This window comes from Myotis brandtii, unplaced genomic scaffold (genome assembly GCF_000412655.1).
Source record: "Myotis brandtii unplaced genomic scaffold, ASM41265v1 scaffold250, whole genome shotgun sequence".
Lineage (NCBI taxonomy): Eukaryota > Metazoa > Chordata > Mammalia > Chiroptera > Vespertilionidae > Myotis > Myotis brandtii.
In genome coordinates, this window is record NW_005359478.1 from 7,409,306 (window position 1) to 7,432,314 (window position 23,009).

The window sequence follows — 23,009 nt, forward strand, 5'->3', positions numbered from 1 at the left end:
CTGTTAGGGTCAATTTGCATATTACCCTTTTATTATATAGGATAGAGGCCTGGTGCATGGGTGGGGGCTGGCTGGTTTGCCCTGAAGGGTGTCCCCGATCAGGGTGGGGGTCCTGCTGGGGTGCCTGGCCAGCCTGGGTGAGGGGCTGAGGGCCATTTTCAGACTGGCCACACCCCCTTTAGGGTAGGGGTCCCTGCTGGGGTGCCTGGCCAACCTGAGTGAGGGGCTGATGGCTATTTACAGGCTGGCCAAGCCCCCCAGCGGGGACCCTCACCCCATAAGGGTGTGGCCAGCCTGGGTGAGGGGCTGATGGCTGTTTGCAGGCTGGCCACAGCCCCCAGCCACCCAAGCTCCCAGTGGAGGTTGGCTGGAAGCAGGTATCTGGGATTTATTTATCTTCTATAATTGAAACTTTGTAGCCTTGAGCGGAGCTTAGGGCTGGCCATGGGCAGGCGGGAAGCTTGGCTTCCTCCATCGCCAGGGGCAACCTAAGCCTCCTGTTTGCACCAGCTCTGTGGCCGCTGCCATCTTGGTTGGGTTTATTTGCATACTCGCTCCTGATTGGCTTGTGGGCATGGCTTGTGGGCGTGGCTTGTGAGTGTAGCAGAGGTACAGTCAATTTGCATGTTTCTCTTTTCTTAGATAAGATCATTGTATTCAATCCTTATTTGTAAGCTAAGCCTTCATAGCCCTGTTTTGCATACATGGAAACCGAGGCTCAGAGCCCTTACATTAACTTCTTAAGAGCCACAGCTAATAAAACAGTCTGATGTAGATCTGTCTGATTCTAAACCCTTGCTACAAACAATACATTAAACTCTTTCATTGCAATATCAGTTGACTTAACCTAGTTAGCCTTGAGCCAGGTGTAATTAAATGTTGCATTCTGTCATCAGAAGTAAAATTATATGATGAGTATACAGAGTGACAGAACATTAGAAGTAGAAGAAACTCTAAGCATCATCTAATTCAGGTTAGTTTTGACACAGATGAGAAGATTATTTTGAAGAGGGTTAAGAAATTTACCCAAGGTCAGGGGCTGACTTATGTGGCTCAACTGAGACCAATAACCCAGGCCTATAGACTCCCCATCCAGTGCTCTTTCCCTCAACATGCTGCCTTGGAGAAGGATGGGTGACATAGACCATTGCTGTTTAAGACACAAGGCACTCCTATCCTACTACAGTGAAGAAAAAAAAAAAAAAGACACAAGGCACTCATCCCAAATGACGTGAAAAGCCCAAGTGATGCCCAATTCAGATTTTCACATTTGATGTTAAATCTCCCTTGAATCACCATTTATTTTGTAGTTTTTCCTGCAACAAATATATATATTTGTGGGTTTCAGCCCATAACTTATTATCAAAATAGAAGTCCTGGTAGGCAGATGCATTATACTATTAAGACTGTAGCCATATGTTTGTTTCTCTTGGGTCTGTATCCCCATGGCCAGGCCGTTTGAGCATGATCTACACGTTGTATAAAATGATATGGGCTAAATGAACTGGTCCCACCTTAGCTTGCTGAGTCTGAGAAGCAGAACAAGCCAAGTGTAGAGTTTCTTCTCTTCATATTCCATGAGAATCCAGTCCTCTCTTCTACAGCCACATCGGTTACCAGCCTGATATTTACCAAGTAACTATGTGCTCTAGATTATGCTAAAAGCTATGAGAATTCTAAAGCTTATGAAGCCTTTGTGTTTTCTATTTCCTCTGCCCCCAGACCTTTGCACAGTTGGCTCCTTCTTGTCTAACAGGCCTCAGATCAAACTTACCCCTTATCCCACCACAGAGGCCTTCTCTGTACCTACCAACTTTTATATATATATATACTAGAGGCCCGATGCACAAAATTTATGCAAGAGTAGGCCTTCTTTCCCCTGACTGCCAGCACCGGCTTCCCTCTGGCACCCAGGACTCAGGCTTCCCTTGTAGCCACAGCTTCATCCGGCAGGGTGTCCAGAAGGACGTCCGGTCTAATTAGCATGTTATGCTTTTATTATTATAGATTATGTGTGTTTTTTCCTTGATTTCAGAGAGAAAGGGTAAGAGAGAGAGATAGAAACATCAATGATGAAAGAGAATCACTGATTGGCTGCCTCCTGCACACTCTACTGGGGATGGAGCCTACAACCCGGGCATGTGCCCTAAAGTGAATAGAACTGTGACCTCCTGTTTCATATGTCAACACTCAACCACTGAGCCACACCGGCCAGGCTGTGCCTGCCATCTCAATAAGCTCCCCAATCCTCTAGTCAACCTTTACAACATCACCTAGTTTTAGTCTCTTCATGGTTTCTATCACTATCTAGAATGATTGCTTTCATTTATGTGTTACTTGTCCCTTTCTGTCTCTCTTCACTAGGATATAAGCTCCGTAAAAGCAGGAAACTTTTTGGTGCCATTCACCATTATATGCCCAGTGCCTAGACCAGCCGTGGGCAAACTACGGCCCGTGGGCCGGATCCGGCCCGTTTGAAATGAATAAAACTAAAAAAAAAAAAAGACCGTACCCTTTTATGTAATGATGCTTACTTTGAATTTATATTAGTTCACACAAACACTCCATCCATGCTTTTGTTCCGGCCCTCCGGTCCAGTTTAAGAACCCATTGTGGCCCTCGAGTCAAAAAGTTTGCCCACCAATGTTTAGATATAAAAGGTTTTCAATAAACATGTAAAAGCACTCTGAGGAAGCAGTCGATCCGTTTGTGAAGGCAAAGCTTATGATCTAGAATACTATATAATTAACTACTAAATTGTATGCTGCGGATAGTACATCACTATCGTCAGGGCCACAGTTATATGAAAGGAGCTTGGCCTCAGCACCAGCACTAAAACATCAGCCAGGTGAGAATATGAAGCTCTATGACAGTGAGCAGTTTCTAGAGGGAACAAAGGGGCTTCTTGAGCACTACTTTTAAAAACCTGGAGAGAATAACTGAGGAAGTAAGATGGGATAGTGTTACCTACAGAACCGAGTTTTAAAATATCAGCTTATCACCTTTAATCCTGATTGTTGGCATGTTTCCAATTCCTCTCAATGCCTAAGGGCTTAAGACTGTTCAATTCTGCACACAAGCCTAACGATCAATGCCTTAATCAGGGAAACATCCTGGTCCATTCAGGCTAGTCCTCCTGCCTGTGACAGTCCCTGGTGGACAGGATACCACCATGTCCTCATGGAGGCCACGTGCCACGGGTCCAGGGCTGAAGTTTCTGCACTGGAGCGGGGGTGGAGGGGAAAGGGAGAAAGGGAGGATAAGGGAGCCCCTCCCTGCTGGTCTTCAATTAAATTACATAGCCTTTCTATTCAGAATGTGGTTCTTGGATTAGCAGCTTTGGGGTCATCCGAGAGCATGTTAGATATGCAGAATCTCAGGCCCCACCCAGATTTCCTGAGTCAAAATCTCCATTTGAACAAGCTCCCAGGTAATACAGGGCACAGTAAATTCCGAGACTTGCTTCTATTTAGAAAAACAAAACTACATCATAACAAATCACAGCAAAACAAAAACAAAAACAAAAAAATCACTCAACAATCAAAAATCCGGAAAACTCAAGGTGAAAGGCAATGGGGACCCACTAGGAAGTCCAATATCTGGCCCTGGTCCTGGTGGGTTCACCTTAGACCAGTGGCCTGGCTTTAATTAGGTCTTGATCCCACTTTCATTTGGTCCACTACCCTTCCTCCTTGATCTTTTCGTGTGCCATCAGCAGGCAAAACAGCATGCAGCCATTCACGATGTATCTCATAGGTGAAGGTGTTCTTCCCCTCTCTCTGCCACTTGTGAGTTCTGTGACCATATGCAAGCTATTTAAGCGCCTGGAGGCTGGATTCCCTGTCTTTCTCTCAGGGAGGGTGAGACTTCAGTGATACATATGTCTGAGGATTAAGTGAGAAAAGCTTTGTAACATTTTCAGCCAAGTGCCTGGCTCAAAGTAAGTGCTCAGAAAAATGGTAGCGATTTGGCAATAGTATTTGTAGTCACTTCCTCCCTCACTCTATAGATCCAATGGACTCTGAACCAGTGGTCGGCAAACTCATTAGTCAACAAAGCCAAATATCAACAGTACAACGATTGAAATTTCTTTTGAGAGCCAAATTTTTAAACTTAAACTATATAGGTAGGTACATTGTTATTAACTTAATTAGGGTACTCCTAAGCTGGCCTTTGCTAAAATAATAATAAAGCCACCAACACAAAATAATTACAATTCTTAAATTGATGACAAAAATACCTGTAGGATTTGCAGCTGGTTGGAAAAATACAGGTAACTTTATGCTTCGAGTAGGTACTTTTGTCACCCATGCGCGATTTGCGGAAGCGACTAGCACTAACCACTGCACATGAGACTGCTGACTGGCTCACTCAACTAGTGCATGAATCGCGCACGCCTCCCCCGCGCTGCATATCCCGCGGCCCGCCTGTGCCGCGTCTCCCGTCGATCGACCGACCGACACCCCCCACTTCTTCTAACGCCACTTCTTCAAAATAGACTCGCCCAGGCCGAAAACCAACTTCTGCGCATGGGCCGTGAAGTTTCAATCGCACTGTACATGCGTGCCCGCACGTGGTATTTTGTGGAAGAGCCACACTCAAGAGGCCAAAGAGCTGCATGTGGCTCACGAGCGACCACTGCTCTGGACCCACTGCATCGGAGCCTGGGGATGTGAGACTTTAATTAAATCTTTGCACATATGTTTAGGAAAGCTCAGTTTCCTTTCGAAGGCTCTGTTTATGATGCCACCAGGCTCATTTGCAGCCTCACCCTCCTCAGGCCTGCCTGCCTGGGACTGCCGGGGAACAGCTGTCTCCTCCACACCCCTTCTCCGCGCACTATAGGGTATGCACGTAGCAGGCCCACAGCAAACATTTGTTGAATTAATTAATTAATCGTTTAAAGGAAATAGCTACATGCCATAATTGCTTTGCTACTTGAGTGCTAACTTGGTCGTCATAAATGTGCATGAAAAGAGCCAAAAGAGCTGCTAGAGCTGGTTTGTGCTCCAGGGTCGTAAAACATAAAGCCTTATAGAAACTTAAGCTATTAGTCTTCATTGGATTTCGATGTTGCATCCTTAACCTAATCAGATTTTTATGCCACGAACCACAATTATGCAAGTTAGCCTACAAACTGCACCAAAGTCAGATACACAAGACGTACTCTCTGCCGGCCGGAGCTTACGGACCACACTCAGAAGGCTGGCTGCTGATTCAGCTAGTTTTAGGTTCGGCCACAGCAGAAGTCTGTTCATGATCTGGGGGAGACAGACTGAGTATGTCTTAGGCTCCATTCCCCCCAAAACACATTGATGGGTAGCGGAAAACACGGCAGCCTGTGTGGCAGAAATACAACCCGAGGAAGGGCTCCTTCTTCCTTTGACTCTAATCTGACTTACGACTTCTCAGAGCTAGAGGGTGGACTTCAGGGAAAAACTGTCATCTTGTATCTAGGAAGAAGAGGAAGCTATTCTTTTTAGTTTTCCCCATGAAACGGAAGCAACTGTCTGGAAACAAAACAAAGCAAAATGAAAGAACAGTGGATTTTGCACTAGAAGGTACAGCAGACAAGAAGAGTTCGCTTATTGCCAACTGTCAACCCATGTGACCCCAGTGATAGGCACCAAAGGCAGTGGCAAGACCAGGCAATGGCAAAGATCAGATCTGAACTAACAATGAAAATTTTGTTGGCAAAGGAAAGAAAGACCCAAGGAAATCCACTCCTGAATGAGAAAGAAAAGGAAATGTATTGTGCTTAGCACGTCAGGTGGAGGATTGAAAGTAATCCCTTGGAAGTTCTTATTTGAAGAAGGTTCAATATTTTACAGTCACATCCCTAATCTACAGATCTATAGTTATTTACTGGTTTTTCTTGAAGTGAGAACAAAATAAAGGGTTCATTCCTTCAACAAACAGTGGATGCTAATTATATTTTAGGCACTTTTTCAGAGATATAGACTCAAAAATTAATGAGAAATGGTCATAGGGTTTTGTACTTCTTCCCAGGTTTCTATCCAAAGTTCAGCTCTCTGTAGGGACAACTGTGCACTTTGTTTTCAGTTAACTTTATAAGTCTTCATTCAAGGTAATACAAACCTTTCATGATATATTTTTCATTGTTTTAAAAGAGTTTTATTGCAAAAGTGGCATATGCCTACTGTGGTAAAAGCAATACAGAAGTTTTAAGAATAAAAAAATATATTTCCCTGTCCCATATCCTTAATCTTGAAGCAAACAGATAACTGGTTCATATAAATACATGAATAAAACTATTTTGAGGTTGTATCTCTCTCTCTCTCTCTCTCTCTCTCTCTCTTCTTTCTTTCTCCTCACCTGAGGATATGTTTTTTAAATTGATTGACACACATACACACACTATATACACATATATACTACACAGGGTCTACAGTGTGAGTATGTGAAACCCAAAGTTTATTTTTGCATTATTATTAATTATTGTATTATTTTCCATACGAACAACTCTAAACCTACTTTGCCCCATCCTGTAAATATAGTGAGAAAGATGCCTGCTAAAAGATTAAATATACAGGGTGTCACAAAAAATGCATACACACTTTAATAGCTGATAGTTCAATTTTCAAAATGAAATGTATTTTAATGAACACTACCTTTATAATTATTCAAAGTGTGTGTATACATTTGAGGGGGGACACCCTATATATATATATGAAATTTTAAAAACAGATGTAATCCTATATCCACCCTTCTACAACTTGCTCTATCTACTTCCAAATGGCTAGGAACAGACTATATCAGAATGGACAGGCAGTAAACTGGTAGCAAATAGCTGCCTGGTTGCCTCTGGGGAATGGAACTAAATTATCAGGAAATAAGAGTGGGAGGAAGATTTTGCACTTTATTCTATTTTATACAATTATAATTTTTTAAATAAATAATGAGAGAGAGAGAGAGAGAGAGAGAGAGAGAGAGAGAGAGAGAGAGAAAGTGTTGCCAAGTCTATCATGGGAGACAGTCATACAGGAAATAACAAAACAGGGAGATGTGAAAAATGCTGCCAAAGGATACATACACAGAGCTATAAGAGCACAGGATAAGCAGCAAAGAACTCTGCCCAGAGCATCAAGGAAGGCCTGGTGCAAGTGATGATGTCTAAGCATGCTCCTGAGGAGCAGGAAGGAAGAGATGGTGGGATGGAGGTAGACTAGAGGACAAGGTTAGACAGACAGACAGCACACACAAAGGCTCAGGAAGTGTGGGAAAGAACCAATGCCCTTTTCCAAACCAGGAAACCTTGATCCTGGACCCAGGGTTGGGGCCTGACACTGGGACAGGGTATCACTTAATGGCGAATACCGATTTATAGAGCTGGGGGCGGGGGCAGGGGTGGTAAAAAAATGCAAGTAAGAAACAGAAATCATAGCCAGGAAGACTAATTTGCTGATCCTAAGGATCCAAGAAAAGAGAAAAATTCTCCCAGAAATTAGGCAACTGAACAAACACCAGGAAAAGGAGAGAAAGAGAAAGTTCCAAGAGCAGGGCAAAAGAGGAGCCCAAGAAAATATTTCCAAATGAGACAGTAGTTATGGAGACTTTCGAGAGTGTATCTATGGACTTAGACTGGGCAGGGAGGGAATCTCAGGCCTTAAGCCAGCGGTTCTCAACCTGTGGGTCGCGACCATTGGAAAACACATATAGCATATCAGATATTTACATTACGATTCATAACAGCAAAATTACAGTTATGAAATAGCAACAAAAATAATTTTATGGTTGGGTGTCACCACAACATGAGGAACTGTATTAAAGGGTCGCGGCATTAGGAAGGTTGACTGTCTGGAAGCAAGTTGAAGTGAGAGCAAGTAGCCTTGTATGGTCAGAGTAGAGGATGCTTGGGGTACAGAGTGGTTAGTGAATCAGCAGTAAGAGGACAGAGTGTGGTAGACTGAATAATGATTAGGACCAGAGATGCCCAGGTCCTAACTTCCGGAACCCATGAATGGCAAAAGTGATTTTGTAGATATGCTTAAATTAAGACTCTTGAGATGGAGAAATTATCCTGGAGTATCTGGGTGGGCCCAATATAATCAAAGGGGCCCTTATAAGAGGTGTCAGAAGGCGTCAGAGAGAAGGGCATGTGACTCATAGATTGGAGTGATGTACTCTGAAGATGGTGGAAGGGGCCACAAGCCAAGGAATACAGGTGGCCTCTAGCAGCTGGCAAGGGCAAGGACATCTTGCCACTCTGGAGCCTGCAAAAGGAACCAGCCATACTGATTAATACCTTGAGTTTAACCCACTAAAACTGATTTTGGACCTCTGGCCAGAACAGTCAGAAAGTGAATTATGTTGTTTTACGATCAATAACAAGCAAGGGGGTGTATACATCAGAGCTACAGTAAACAGATGGACTGTGACAAAGCTGGCTCCTAAGTGGCAAAATGGGTTGAGATCAAAAGTAGAGCACAGTGCTAATGCCATGGACAGATTTCCCTCCTGGGCTCAGTGTTCAACCTTTAGGACACTACAATACTGGGGATGGATACAAGGGGAGAACCCAGAGTGCGGGGAGGGTCAGACTCATCCCCAGCAGTCCAGAGGCTGGCAACCCTTGAACTATTGGCAAACAGAAACAGAGGAGGGTTTAGCCTTTTGGTTTATCACTAGGCTGTGGCATGGAAACTTAGGACGCTTTGCTAGCTGGTCTTATCTATATTTTCTTTTGTTACACTCATTTATTGGCAAATTGGAATCAGAACAATATTAAGATGCTGAAGTTTGAACCCTGTGGTTGTGTCTTTGAGTTTAGAGAAATCAGGGCTTGGGGTGGGGGTGAGGCCATGGGGAATGCCTGTAGCAACTGAAGTCCAGTCCAGACACAAGCCTTTTACTTCTTCTGGAAGGAAGTAGCCAAAGACACTCTCAGGCCTCTGCTACTTCTTAAGCAAGACAAAACCGGGCTTCGTGTGGAGATCAGAAGACCAAGAGCATCCCAGCCATGGGGGACCATTTTCCCTACTGCAGCCTACCTGTCCCTAGTCTCTTGATCATTAAATTTCTATTGTGCTAATTTCATTAGTAGCCTTTAGCAGCTCACATATCCACAGCTTGGCCTCCTCAGAATGCCATAAGGGTGAGCTCAGGAGAAGACATTCATGAACAGCGATTCTTAACCAGTCCTGGTTGACCAGAACCCACATTAACTAGGCAGCACTCCTCTACCAGAAAGCAAATTCAGAAGGTTTGAAAAACACCAGTCTTACACTTACTTGGACTGAATAGTAATTTGCCATCAAACAGCAGACAAGGAATTATTTGTGAGGCTGGTATCTGGAGCTACATAAACCGCATAGCTCACATCAGTAGGAAAACTGGGTGTAAACATAGGGCGGGAGGGCGAGAGAAGGGGTTATTGTGTAGCTGCTGGAAGGAGTTGCCAGTCAGTGAAGGTTGGGACTGTGGGGTACAGGAAGTGGTGGGGAGACTGCGGTAACCACCTCCTTCTCCTCTACTCCATAAAAACAGCTGTTGCTATGATAGCAGAAGCATGGCGAGTGGCTGGTAAACTTTTCAAGGATTCTCCCTACAATAACTAACAGAGTGAGCGTACAGTTTGGGCACCATCCTGAATCTAAAGTTTCCCCTGAATACCCGCATGTTGAAACTGAGTTTTAGCAACCAAACGACTGAGTTTTAAGGATGTGGGGCATCAAGGCAATACCCACATTGGTCATTCACCTACATACTCCTTAAGTCTGGTCCTATTGCACCTACAGCCAGGAATTGCTGTAAAATTTGGGGTGTAAAATTTGTGGATGCTCATGTCTGTCACTCACCTTTGCTAATGTCTTCATATTCCAGCCAGAGTCGCCGCTGGACCTGCTTGTTTGGGTACCAGATAGAGCAGGACTCCTCAAAGCCATAGATAGCTTCCTGGATGTAGTGGTTGCCAAACTGGTCCAACAAGGCCACAAAATCCCCACGGGATGTCGCCCCATCGAGGGAGTGGAGAGCATTGCTGAGGGCTGTGGAGAAACATCACCCAAGAGTAAGAGTGAGAACTCACAATAGGGGCATCTGGGTTCCCAGGTCATTCAGTCCCAATTGTGGATGTCCTGTGTGGCCCAGAGCGAGTTGCAGAGCTGGCTGGGATTACAGGTGAATTTCCATTCAACTAAACCAGATCTTTTGGTTCCTAAACAAATTATCTATCTCTTTAAGCCAGTTGGCCATGTTAATTGTACAAATTAAGCAGAACATTGCCAAATCTACTCCCCTGCTTAAGTCAATGGTTTTTTGTTTTTTTTTCTCAAATTGTAAGTCCTGACATTAAATCATTTTATCAAGCTCAAATAATAGCATTTGGGGGGGAAAAGAGAAAAAAAATAGCATAGTCTAAAATAGACACACAAATACCTGCAGAGAACATTTCTCATCGTAAGATGAAGTATCACTCATGGAACTTCTGTTGTGTGTGTGTGGGAGTGTGCCTATCCCAGACTTGTTCTCCCTGTTTAAGAGAATTATGTTTGTCTGAAAAATAACCTGCAGCAAATTTTCTGAATCCAATGCCTGCTGACCCTGGCCAGCTCTCCACAGCCCTTCTTTCATATAGCCCTGCACACCTGTGTCCTATTAGTAAAAGGCAGAACATGGACCAGGCATGAGACCTCAAGTCCACATCATTGAGATGCCAGGGGCCGTTCTGAAAGGCATGTGGCAATGGAGGTATCTAACTGTTAACCCCTGATATGCAGTCCCTGTGTTGGGTAGGGCCTATACAGCTGGGGTTTCCTAGAATGAAGAGGGGCTTAGTTTTTTCTCGGTGTTTTCTGCACCAGCAGAGTCGACTTCAGTAAGATCCCCATCCCAATCCCTTCTTGCCAAGAACTTTTCATAATAAGAAATAAAAAGTTCAGAGTCCTTTCTGTCCTCTTCAGATGTTCTCTACCCTTAATGCATTTCTTTCTATGTGCACAGAGCCTTATCTTTTGTGAACATATGTCTCTCTGCTCTTCATAACTGCATCTAACCTCTACCCTTTCTCTCTCTCCTGCTGGCCCTAAGCTCTGCCTCCCCATGGCTGACCCCAAGACAACACTCCCTTGTCTTGTCAGCCGGTGCCAATAATACCATCTGAATCTAGTCAGCCTTCCACCTAACACAGAGAAGCCAGATTTTGTAGCATAAACGTCCGGTCTGGTACATTCCTTAGGTGCCCTCAGAGGACGGAGTTGAGTAATATCCTCCTAGTCCATGGGTGAAGCAGAGTAGTAGAGACATAGACCTATATTAAGGCCATATTTACAGAAATTTTCTCTTTTGCAAATTGTACATCAGAACTGTTCAAATGCTAGGAAAACTTGATTCAAGGCATTTACCACTAAGATTTGAAGAATACTTGTACAAGGCACCTCACTGTTCTGTTTTAGAATAATTTGTCCTAAGTTTCAAATTCACTATTCCTTAACTTACTAGATCTAGCTATCTGTCTGCCTATCATCTGTTTTGCTTGCATGCTGTTTAGGAATTGTAAGCTACTTTCTATTTTTCCTTCCCCCACCCCTCTTTCTTGCTTCTTTCCCTTATTTCCTTCATTGTATGAAACCTCTAAGTTTTGCTCCTTGCAATTGGAACAAAGTGATAAAGTAGGTGTTTATCTTCAGTGGTCCCTGCCTTGCCCTTTCCATCTCTTCTATGACCCAAGATAAAATTTGCAATTTAATCCACCCTTAGAAAAGGGTCTGCTTCCAGCCATTTGCCCTGAAAGGTGAGTCCGACTGAACTGATTATCTATCTCACTTAAAATGCACCTTCAACAGTGGGCTAAAACACTGTGCCCTGGGGAAGGAACTCCCGCCCCAGAGCAGGTGGGAGGGACAGCATGCTGCTGTGCTCACCCTGAGAGATGGTCGCTTGGTTGAGTTTGATGTGGTACATCACAGACCGGACCTTCCAGTGCTGCAGCACGGGGTAGCCAGACACCTCGCTGAAGTTCACCATCCCTAGGGGCAGAGGAGAACACGGGCTCAGCATGTGCGATGGATTCCCAAGTCCCAAACCTACTGGGTTGGACTGGGGGGGCAGTGTGGGGGGCAGTAAGTGTGAGAAAATTTGATGGAATTTCTGGAACCATAGTCACAACAGATATTATTCACTGAACCCTGATTCTGTGCCCAGCATTTTGCTAAACCCAATGAACCTATAGTCATTTGATTCTTGTGCAATAGGTATTATTATTTTCATTTTATAAATGGGGAGACTAAGGCTCAGAGAAGGTGTTTGCATAAGGGCCCTAGGCCAAAAGGTGTGTCTGAGACAGGGCTGGGGTTCTTAACCATTCTGCTATAATATTCCCTTAATAAATGTATATAAAATGCTAGGCTTACTGTAACACACCAGATTTTTACTGCCTTTAATAGTTGCAGTAATTGACTTAGCTTACATACCTGATAACATTGATTTTTCCGTCCCATTTAACTGATCTGTGTTCAGTATTTAAGTTTTAATTACTCTGAAGTTGATCATGCTTATTTCTTCTTTACCAGGAGGGACAGTGTCAGTGCAACTAAGTTAAGGGGCAGGGATGGCCCTCTATTGGGTGCCATTGATGGGCCAGACACGGTGATAGACACTTTATTTGCACTCCTCCTTTTATTGGTGGGACACCTGAGGCTCCAAGAAGCCAAGTTACTCATCCAAGGTCACTCTCAAGAAACACATCCTTGAAGCCTCTTAGTGATGTTATAATGGGCTGTTCCTTTTTGAGCACCTTGGAATGGCACCCTATTTGAATTCTGGCCATTACTATAAAATGCTACAGAAACAAAATAATTAGGCCATAGTTTCAGTGGTTCTCAACCTTCCTAATGCCGCGACCCTTTAATACAGTTCCTCATGTTGTGGTGACCCCCAACCATAAAATTATTTTCGTTGTTACTTCATAACTGTAATTTTGCTACTGTTATGAATCATAATGTAAATATCTGATATGCAGGATGTATTTAGGTGACCCCTGTGAAAGGGTTGTTTGACCCCCAAAGGGGTCGCGACCCACAGCTTGAGAACCGCTGCCATAGGTAGTAAAAACAAAAATTCACCCTGCTAAGTTTAGAAAACCAATTTTAGCTTAATTTCTATGCCTGTTTGCTATGTATATATTATAAGAATAAGTATATACAGAGATATATGCATATTTGTATATATACAAATACAATGGCCATATATAAAATAAATTTAGAAGATAGGAGATAGTGAGTATGTGTATAAATATAATGGCAATAATACATATGTAGTGAATTATCCTGCCATTTTAACCCATGCTTCCTTCAGGCATAATCAACTAATTTAATACCTAAACCAGATGAAGAGTGGGTGGGATTAATTAGCTGCTTGTCAATGCTGATCAAATTAGGTGTGCAATTACCAAACTTCCATTTCTGTGTGAATCATATGGGAATAATTATTGGTAAGATAAAAAGAAAAAAGGTCAGAAGAGGTACTTAGTGAATCAATTGCTTAAATCTAATCATAGGCCATTAATGATTAAGACTCAGAGAAGGTTTTAGCACTTTTTCTTTCAAATGTTCTTCTTTTAGGGCATAAAGTTTTATGACAACAGTCATTCTCCTACCTACTCTGGCTTTTAACCTTTATGCTAATTTTCAAATCATATAAATGAAATTATGCTTTTACAAGTTTAAGACCCAGTCACATACCTCAAAGGCACGTTTTATTTTATTTTTTTAAAAAATATATTTTATTGATTTTTTACAGAGAGGAAGGAAGAGGGATAGAGAGTTAGAAACATCGATGAGAGAGAGAAACATTGATCAGCTGCCTCCTGCACACCCCCAACTGGGGATGTGCCCACAACCAAGGTACATGCCCTTGACCGGAATCGAACCTGGGACCCTTCAGTCCGCAGGCCGACGCTCTATCCACTGAGCCAAACCGGTTAGGGCTCAAAGGCACATTTTATTGGAACATAAGAGGCACACTGTGGAGGACTGTTCTAGATAACGTGTTCCCTCTAGTTAAGTCAGTTCATCAGCTTGCTGTGTTTTTGAAAAGTTTAATAACAAAAAAATAGCAAGCCCACTAAATAAAGATTTTTCAATATATTATAAACTGTTCCCTTTAATTGAATTGTTTCCTAGTGGGACAAGAGAGGAGCAGGAAATCAGGAGATGGGTGTTCTAACGCTGGCCATGGGGGAGAGGGGTTCTGACTGCAAGTCTGGAGCCTGAGCTTCCTCTCTCTGGCCACCTGGCTAGAGGATCTTTGGGTTCCCAGTTGTTTTGTCTATAAAGGTAGAGGCTCAGCTGAGATGACCTAGTCCTTCCTTCTCAATTCTGTGATTCCAATCAGGCTTTGTGACTTTGGACTAGGCAACTCATGTTTTACAATTTTCCTATCTGGAAAGTGGGATTGTGATTCATCTTACCTGCTTGATAGGTAGGCTGTCGGAACAAAATTATGTTTCGGGTATAAAAGTACATTGAGAAAAGATAAACCACTACATGGAACATGACTTCCAAAATGTTGTCACCTCTACCTCACCTCACTCATCACCCCTAATTATGTGAACCTGACATTTCTTAATTGATGCTTTTGTTATAAATATCTAGAACAGAGGAACTAAAAAATGCAGGAAGTACGAACGTAGAAGAGTAGAGAGGGATGAGTGTCCCACATTTGCCCAGGGTGAGCCAGACAACCGAACTGCTGTGTTACTTAACTACCAAACAGCAATTCTACTTAATGCGTTTATGCCAGAGCACAGCTAAGGAAACGGTTACATAACTGTGCTGCTCGGCAGATGTTGTTCTGTGCCCACTTACAGATAATATTTCCATTATTTAAAAAGAAAGGGATATTTTAAAGTAGATACACTTTTCAGCTGAGTCATAGAATTATTTCTCAGTGTGCCCTTGGCATTGCAGTTGGCTCAAGTTAATTTATTGTTATTTGGAATACATTTATGAATGACTTTTTTTCAAACAAAGTATCTCCGACTAATGTTTTCTCCAGAATAAACATTAATTTTTTCCTTAACTATGCCTGAAGAAAAATGACTGAATAGATTTATGTGAGAGAGAGAACGGAAGAAAGGGAGGGTGAGAAGGAGGGATGGCTGGAGGAAGTAAAGAAGAAAGGAAGGAAGCTTTTTTCTATTATTTATTTGAAATGTCAGGGGATATATTATCACCGAAGTTCTAAAGTCTGTTTCCTTTGGTTGACCTTGAAGAAGTTCCTAAGAGCACAGAACTTTATATCTTCATATTGCTTTAGTGACTGTGATGCCCAGTAGACCCATGAGTGGGGTCAGCAGCCTCTTCTACCTCCCTGCACTCTCTTCTTTTCCTTAATTAAGAGACTGAAAATACAAATAGATGATGGCCAGATCATATGTAAAAACAGAACTCTGACCCAGAATCTGTAGCAATCAGCTCAGAAAACCAACCTATGCACAGTAATCAGCCCAAGAAGGGAGTCTACTATCCTACATCAGATCTGTAGGAAGTCAGAGCACTATCTCGAGCAACCAGTCCAGGATGCCAAACAGTAACACCTGTAAAAGTTGGCCCACCATGCCCAGGACTTGATTAATAACTAACAAATTCCCAATTTTTGTTCTTGCTTCCAACTTAGGTCCAACCAGAGATATGTCCCCCTAAACACTCACAGAGAATGCCATACTCCTGGGTAGCTGGCCCTCTATTGCCAACAGCTCCCCCAGGGCTCATCTGGTCTCTCTTCCTCCCCTCTAAAGTTCTCCTCCCCTCCTCCTGCCCATCTGTCTCTTCCAAGAAGAAGTGAAGGCAGCCGACTCCTATACTACAGACTCTATAGTATAGAGCAAGCTATGAATAAACAGCTTTCATCTGATTAGTCTTCATTTATTTTCACACAACTTATTATATGAAAAAGGCTGGTAAAGCTCAGCCTTAACTGTTATTTTGATAAAGGGGGAAGCAATCAGCAAGATAAAACACACAAGTCAATATTTTCTAGTATGTCTTCAAACCAGAAATTCTGAAAGATGAAAATAGCTGTTATGTGTAAGAGAATTCTCTAGGGACATAAGTTTAGGAACTGCTGGTTTAAATAAAGTCAACGGATTTCTTTATCTCGGGGTTTCTGGAACCTGTTGTATGCTAAGATGTTGCAAACGGTTGAAGAGAGAACTTATTTAAAAGTGGAGCACTGGCCCATTCCTGGTCAGGGCACATGCCGTAGTTGCAGGCTCCATGCCCAGTGTGGCATGTAGGAGGCAGCCGATCAATGATTCTCTCTCATCATTGATGTTTCTATCTCTCTCCCCCTCCCTTCCTCTCTGAAATCAATAAAAATATATTTTTTAAAAAAGAGTGGAGCACTGTTTTTTTCATGCTTAGAAATGCTGATATAGAAGATTCTGAAGATCATTTCACTCTAAAATCTAAGCTTGTAGGTTTATGGGGATTACGACCTATACTAGCACAATAGTGTGACAAGATATGAAATTATCTGTGTGACTCTCAGGAAAGATACAAGTAAATGTTGCCCGACTAGAAAGTTAATATGGAAGAAATCTGGTCAACCATCTCTTTAATAAACTCTTCTAGTTATTCTGGGCTTTACATAAAGAAGATGGATTCCTTTATACATCAAAGAAGAGTTCTTGGTCTAAATGGCACCACTTTTTAATCAAAATAGGTTAAAAACAAAGGCAGGCTTCAAAAGTAGCAGGTCAAGAAGGGTTCCCTCTACACTTCGGAACATAGAATTTCCAAAGATATTCTGGTGTTTCTCATATTTATCCACCAACTCCTCCCCAAAAAGCTTCAGGTAGCATCCAGGACTACTCTGTGTCCTCCCAGCCTGGCGACCCAAATACAGTCTCACCTGCATAGTAAGTTTAACCCGTGAGGTTGTGGTGGGTCTTTAAATGGAAACCAGGTGGCTTTTCACTGGTGTGGACCCCGTCCTAAGTGTGTGTGCATCTCACCCCTCCTTTACCAGGTAATTTACAGGCACCCGGCAAATGTTTCTCAGCAAATGAAGTGGAAGCAAGGCATCGAGATTCCCCAGCACCAGAGATGTAGGCTTTAGGGACATGCCCAGAGGCTGCGCTGTACTTTCTTCATTTTAAGGTCTATGTGTGTGTGTGTGTGTGTGTAGTTGTTTTTTAGAGGGGAACTGATTTCCATGAGATTTCTGTGTACACACAGAAATCTATGGTCCAGATATATCTAATTGTTTTCTTTCTTGCTCCCACTCCTCCCCCGATAGGTAAAACACTAAGGTTTATTTATTTAACAAACATATATCTCATTGTGTATCAGCAACTGTTCTATAAACTTTACAAATATTAACTTATTTATTCCTCATATCAATCCTATAAGGAAGATAATATTCATTTTTACAGGTAACAAAAACTGAGGGACAGAGGTCAGTAACTTGTCCAAGATTACACAGCCAGTGTAGAGTTGAGTCCAGCTGTCAGGTTCCAGAGCCTTCGCTATTAATCACTATGTATACTACCCCAGACAGACCTATTTCTAATTCTACCCAGGTCTAAACTACAATATTAACATAACTCAATATTTGGAAGAGGCTTGCCCCCAGCACAATCCATTCCTCAGAAAAGGAAGGAAAAGGGGGAAAAGGGTAAAAAATAAGAAAGTCATAGAATGAGGAAGAAGAGAAGTAATGGAGAAATGAACAAAGCCAGTAAAGAAATTGTGCTTACATCCAGCCTTCCAGCACATGACGCTGGTTTCCTGGTTAGTTGCCCTTTATGGGTCCATGGAACCCTTTGAAATGTCTTCTTTAGTCCAGGAGATGCTAACTGGGGGTCTTCACAGGCACAGAAAGGAGCAGCTTCCCCTGAGGTTCTTGCCTCTTCCCATCAACCCTTCCCTTAGTTCCATATGAGCCAGGGGAAGATGCCACTGGGCTCAGAACAGCATTGAGGCAGGTGTCGCTCCATCTTATGATAAGGCATGACCCGAGAGGCTGCAGTGTCTGAAGTCACACAGCTAGAAAGTAGCAGAGCCGGGATTCAGACCCTGGGTCGTTGGACCACCCTCACACTGCCCCACAGGACTTGGCAATGACAGACATTCAGGCCACAGTAACCTGCACCTTCTCTCTGCCTCTGCTATGACCTGGTTACACCCTTTAATCCACTGAGAACTCTGAATTCTCATCTACTACCCCATCTGATTCAAAGCATCCCAGTGAGACTAGCTGGAAAGGTATTATTATGAGTATTTTACAGATGATTATATAATAATATTGGCAATTTTACTGACAATCCCACCAGTGTTCAGTTTTAGGACTGAGCTTTTATTGTATATTAAGGAAATCACTGGCTTTGAAACCAAGTAAGTGAGGTCAAGAGTCTTCATTTTATGAGACCCTGGGGAGCCACCTGGCGTCTGCAGGGTAAGTGAGGGCAGGAGGCATACTTACCAGTCAGAAAGTCCGGGTCAGGGGTGGGCTCTGAGATTTCCTCCAGGCACTGGTTCTCCAGGGGGACAGTGGCCACCACAAGACCATCTGGCAGCTGCTGGTCTAAACCTCGAGCAAAGTTGTTTTGCCTGGAAACAGAGGCAGACATTCATTTCTGAGTGTGCAGGTGAATCCCACCCCTTAGTGCGAAATCCATATCTCAACCCACAATGAAAAAGTTCTTTCTGGACCAAAAACTCCCCTCATTCAGAACCCCACTCAATGTACATGTCTGGAGTAGGACGTGGGTGTGAGAGGTAGGGTGAGGGCTGGGGGAGATTAGAAATAAACCAGATAAAAAGGTTTGCTCGAAAGATAGAGACATTCTTTCTTCCCATCCCTGTCCCTATTTCTCAGTGCCCTCTGCATTAAGATCTGCGTGTTTGCAGTCTCATTTCTAGATTACAGAGAAGACCCAGCCATCACAAGAACGGGCATGACACCTCACTGCTTGCTGTTGGCAAGGTCCCAGGCAAAAGGGGAAATACAATAAAGTCTACTGTCTGAAAGTGACTCCAGGAACTGGCTTGGAAATTTATCCTCAGTTTGTTCATGTGAGTCTAGGCTCAGGTTGCTATGAACTGCTCGTCCATATCACAATGGTTTCATCATACTTATCACCTCCCAAAGCATGAGTTCTGAGAAAGGTGTATTCAAGTAACCTAAGACCGAACAGAAACAGGGGTCAAATGCAGAATCTCCTAGAAACAGTCTAAACCGATGGTTTGAAACATTTTGCTCTAGGATCCCTTTACACGCTTAAAAATAACTGAAGGCCCCAAGGTACTCCTGTTTATGTGGTTGACCTCTATCAACATTTACCCTATTGAAAATAGAAGAATTTTAAAAATATTAATTTACTGGAAAATATCAATCATAAAGCCATTAAATATTAAAATCCTATATAATAAAGGGTTAATATACAAATTGACTATCACACCCTTGCACAAGATGGCTGCTCCCATGTGGTCACAAGATGGTCACCATAAGATGGCTGGCAGGGGAGGGCAGTTAGGGGTGATGAGGCCAGCAGGGGAGGGCAGTTACGGGCAACCAGGCTGGCAGGGGAGAGCAGTTGGGGGCGACCAGGCCTGCAGGGGAGGGCAGTTGGGGGCAACTGGGCTGGCATGGGTGTGGTTAGGGGGTGATCAGGCTGGCAGGCAGAAGCGGTTAGAGGCATTCAGGCAGGCAGGCAGACGAGCGGTTGGGAGCCAGCAGTCCCGGATTGTGAGAGGGATGTCTGACTGCTGAGGGGTCCCAGATTGGAGAGGGTGCAGGCTGGGCTGAGGGACACCCTCCCTGCCCAGTGCATGAATTTTGTGCACTGGGCCTCTACTATGCTATAAAACATAATGAGAGGAGTAGCATTATTTTACATTTTTTGCAAAGTTTTACAATACCTGACTTACAAGACAGCTGAATTCTCACTTCTGCATTCAACTTACTGAAATATATTGTTTGGGTTGAAGTATACAAAGAAAACCCAGCCTCTCTTTATTTGGAAAAGGCAGGACTCTATCTCTTGGAAGGACCTCAGGGATGCTAAGGGATACTTGGACCATACTTGAGGACTGCTACTCTAGACTGACTCACACACTGATTCTTCTACTCAGAAGGAAAATAGAACCTGAACATTTTGTGGAGGGTTCCACAGAAAATCTTCCAGTTCCACTGGGCAAGATAAGAATTTATTTCATACTTCACTGTTCACCCAGAGAAAGCACGGTTCTCGAACTCTGGAAGGAGGAATGCAGATTTGGAAAAGACCATGGGAGAGAACATAACCTGTCCTTTTAGGATCACATTTATCTCACTCTAAGATGTAACATGTGATGCTGACTAAAGCTCTGAGGGCGAAGATCTAGCAGCCCTGAATAATCAATTCTATGGACTTGAGGTTCACCTGAATGTTCCTTTCAGCACTTGTCCAGAAGCCACTTCCTTGGAATGGTTGTTGTAACCAAAGAACATCTCCCCAAAGAGTGTCTGGTTCATGGGAAGCTCCCTGCTTTCCCCACAGTCGCCTCCCTCTGGGCAGGTCTCCGAGACAAGTTGGCAAGAGCGTCCATCCACACCCAGTTTGTAATCCTCAATGCACCTGACACAGTGGAAAACTTGAGATGTTAGTCCATCAACGAGCTATGCAGTCAACTCAACCCAATTGGTTGGGAGGAAATGCCTTTGGGAGTGTGTTGAGTAGCTGGAGATGGTGAATATCCCAATGTGATTTTTGTCACAACTCAATTTCTTAAGCCTGTAAACCAAGTCTCCTTCCATGATGTGATCACAATGAACCTGTCACCTTACCTTTGCAGATAAACGCTTTCAGAGCTTTGGAGCACTGTCCTGTCCTCCTTTAAGTATCTGATTTCTCAAATAGCTCAAGAGATAAGCTTGTAAATGAGTTAACACACTTAAAATCCAAGATATTTTGGAGCCTTTCTCCAGAACCATCTATATGGCCAGATTCTGCCTTTGTTTAGAGGGTAAGTAGGCAGAGAGAAAAAAATGACACTGTACTTAAGAAATTAATGACCTTCTAAATCTGGTCCTGTGACAAGTCACTAAGAAATTAGGAAGATTGATCATCTTCCGGCTGTGTTCTGTTAGAATGTATCCAAACACAAGGTCTACCCATATTAACTCCCCCTCCAATTAAACTAAATAGCAGCTGGGTCATGGAGTGCAGCACCTCCTCGACGCCCTCCCCATTAAGCGTGTCCAGTTACTCTAATGGAAGGGCAACACTGATGCTGCCAAATATGGGTCAATGACCCAAAAGTCATTAACTGGACCGTATTTGTAGTTATATTGAGAAGACTATAATTTGTTAGTCAAGTAAGAATTCTTTTGATAAAGCTGTCATTTAAAAAGCATATTGATTTAATATGAAGTACACAAGATTTTGAATTTGTGGGTATTCATGGCATTAAAACACATCTTTTATTACTACCTACAATAACTGTTGTAATAAGATAAAGACTCTGTTCTATGTAGAGGAACAAATAATCATAGTTTTAAGTGGTTAGAAGCAATATTGTAATGGCAATGACACTACCCTTTACAGGTGACCTTCAGCCAGTTTACTAAAACCTCTGAGCTTCAGTTTCCACATCTGCAAAAGCGGGGGAAGCAGCAGCTGCTTCTCTGGGTTGTTGAGAACACTGAGACAATGAAACTCAAGAACTTCTGTTGTGTTAGCATATAACAGGTCCTTGTCAAATGTTTCCATCATTATTACTAGCAGAGGCACAAATGTGGCTCATGTGAGTGCCCTTGAACTAGTTCTCCCCATTTACCATTTATATATTTGTGTGAACAAGTGTGACCAGAGCTCAGACTTGGTCGCTAGATAAGAATCTCAAACCAAGGACTTCTTTGTCAGGCTATAGTGGCTTGGAGAGTGCTGCATACACACGTGTACTGAATTCTGACTGAAACAGGGAAGGAGTCCAGTTAGGGAGCTACTGCATTAGTCCAGGCAACAGATGTAATTCCAGACTCACAAAGGACTCTATGGTACCAGCCTAGGTCTGGGACAAGATAGTGAGGTGACTCCATCCTTGAGCTGTATCATAGTATTTCTATAAAGAATATTGAAGCTGGCCAGTTCCCTCAGACCACTGTGAGCATCTGGCAGATTCCCCTCCATAGGACCCCGTATCCCCTATTCTCTGTGCTCATCACCGTGTGTCCCACTGGGAACGCCTTTGAGGGCAGAGATCAGGTTTCATATCCTGCGATCTCCTATATTTAACAACTAACTCAGTTCTCTGCACAAACTAGTTGCTCAAATATATGTTTATGAAATAAATAAAGCTATACAACGTTGGCTGAACTTACCTCTATTAACTGAGGTGGGTCAACCATAATGATAACATTATAGAGACATGAAGATTTAGATCAAGCTTCCATTTATGAAATGGGATTTTATAAGAAACTGAATTGAAAATTGCTCGGTTGCAAAGAAATAAAATAAAATGAAATACAATAAAATAACATTACTATTCCATCAAATAATCTTTTCATGATTATTAGCAACAATCTAGCATAGCTTTATTATTATAAACATTGATTTTCATTGTAAGCCTATTAGATTGTGAGATCCTTGAGGGCAAGAACTACACATCTTTCATCTTTGCAGCCAGGGACCAGCATGGTTGGTGGCATAAAGGAAGCAAGCTCCCTGACAGGCAGAAAAAGGGTGGGGAGGGGGAGGAAAGGAGAGGGAAGGAGGGAAAGGGAGAAGGAAGGAGAGAGGACAGGATAGACAAGCAAACTAGGGTTGTGTAAGAATGGGCCAAGACCTGGTACAGTGGCTCAGTTGGTTGGAGTGTCATCCTTTACACCAAAACTGTTGAAGGTTTGAATCGCCATTAGGACACATACCTAGGTTGTGGATTTGATTCCAGGTCAGGATGCATATGTGAGGCAACTGATTGATGTCTCTCTCTTACATCGATTTCTCTCTCTCTCTGTCTCTGTCTCTCTCTCTCTCTCTCAAATCAGTAATAAACATATCTTCA

At 43.0% G+C, this 23,009-nt stretch overlaps 1 protein-coding gene across 1 annotated transcript in view; it reads right to left on the reverse strand.

Moving 5' to 3' along the window:
* The window catches only part of ASTN1 (astrotactin 1), a 285,260-nt gene that overhangs the window by 44,304 nt on the left and 217,947 nt on the right, over window positions 1–23,009 (reverse strand). The window contains exons 13-16 of the mRNA XM_014540914.1: window positions 20,387–20,581; window positions 18,445–18,572; window positions 11,883–11,987; window positions 9,819–10,007 (exon numbers count right to left, since the gene is read on the reverse strand). Coding sequence (XP_014396400.1) covers window positions 9,819–10,007; window positions 11,883–11,987; window positions 18,445–18,572; window positions 20,387–20,581 — 617 coding nt within the window. The remainder of the gene's footprint in view (window positions 1–9,818; window positions 10,008–11,882; window positions 11,988–18,444; window positions 18,573–20,386; window positions 20,582–23,009) is intronic.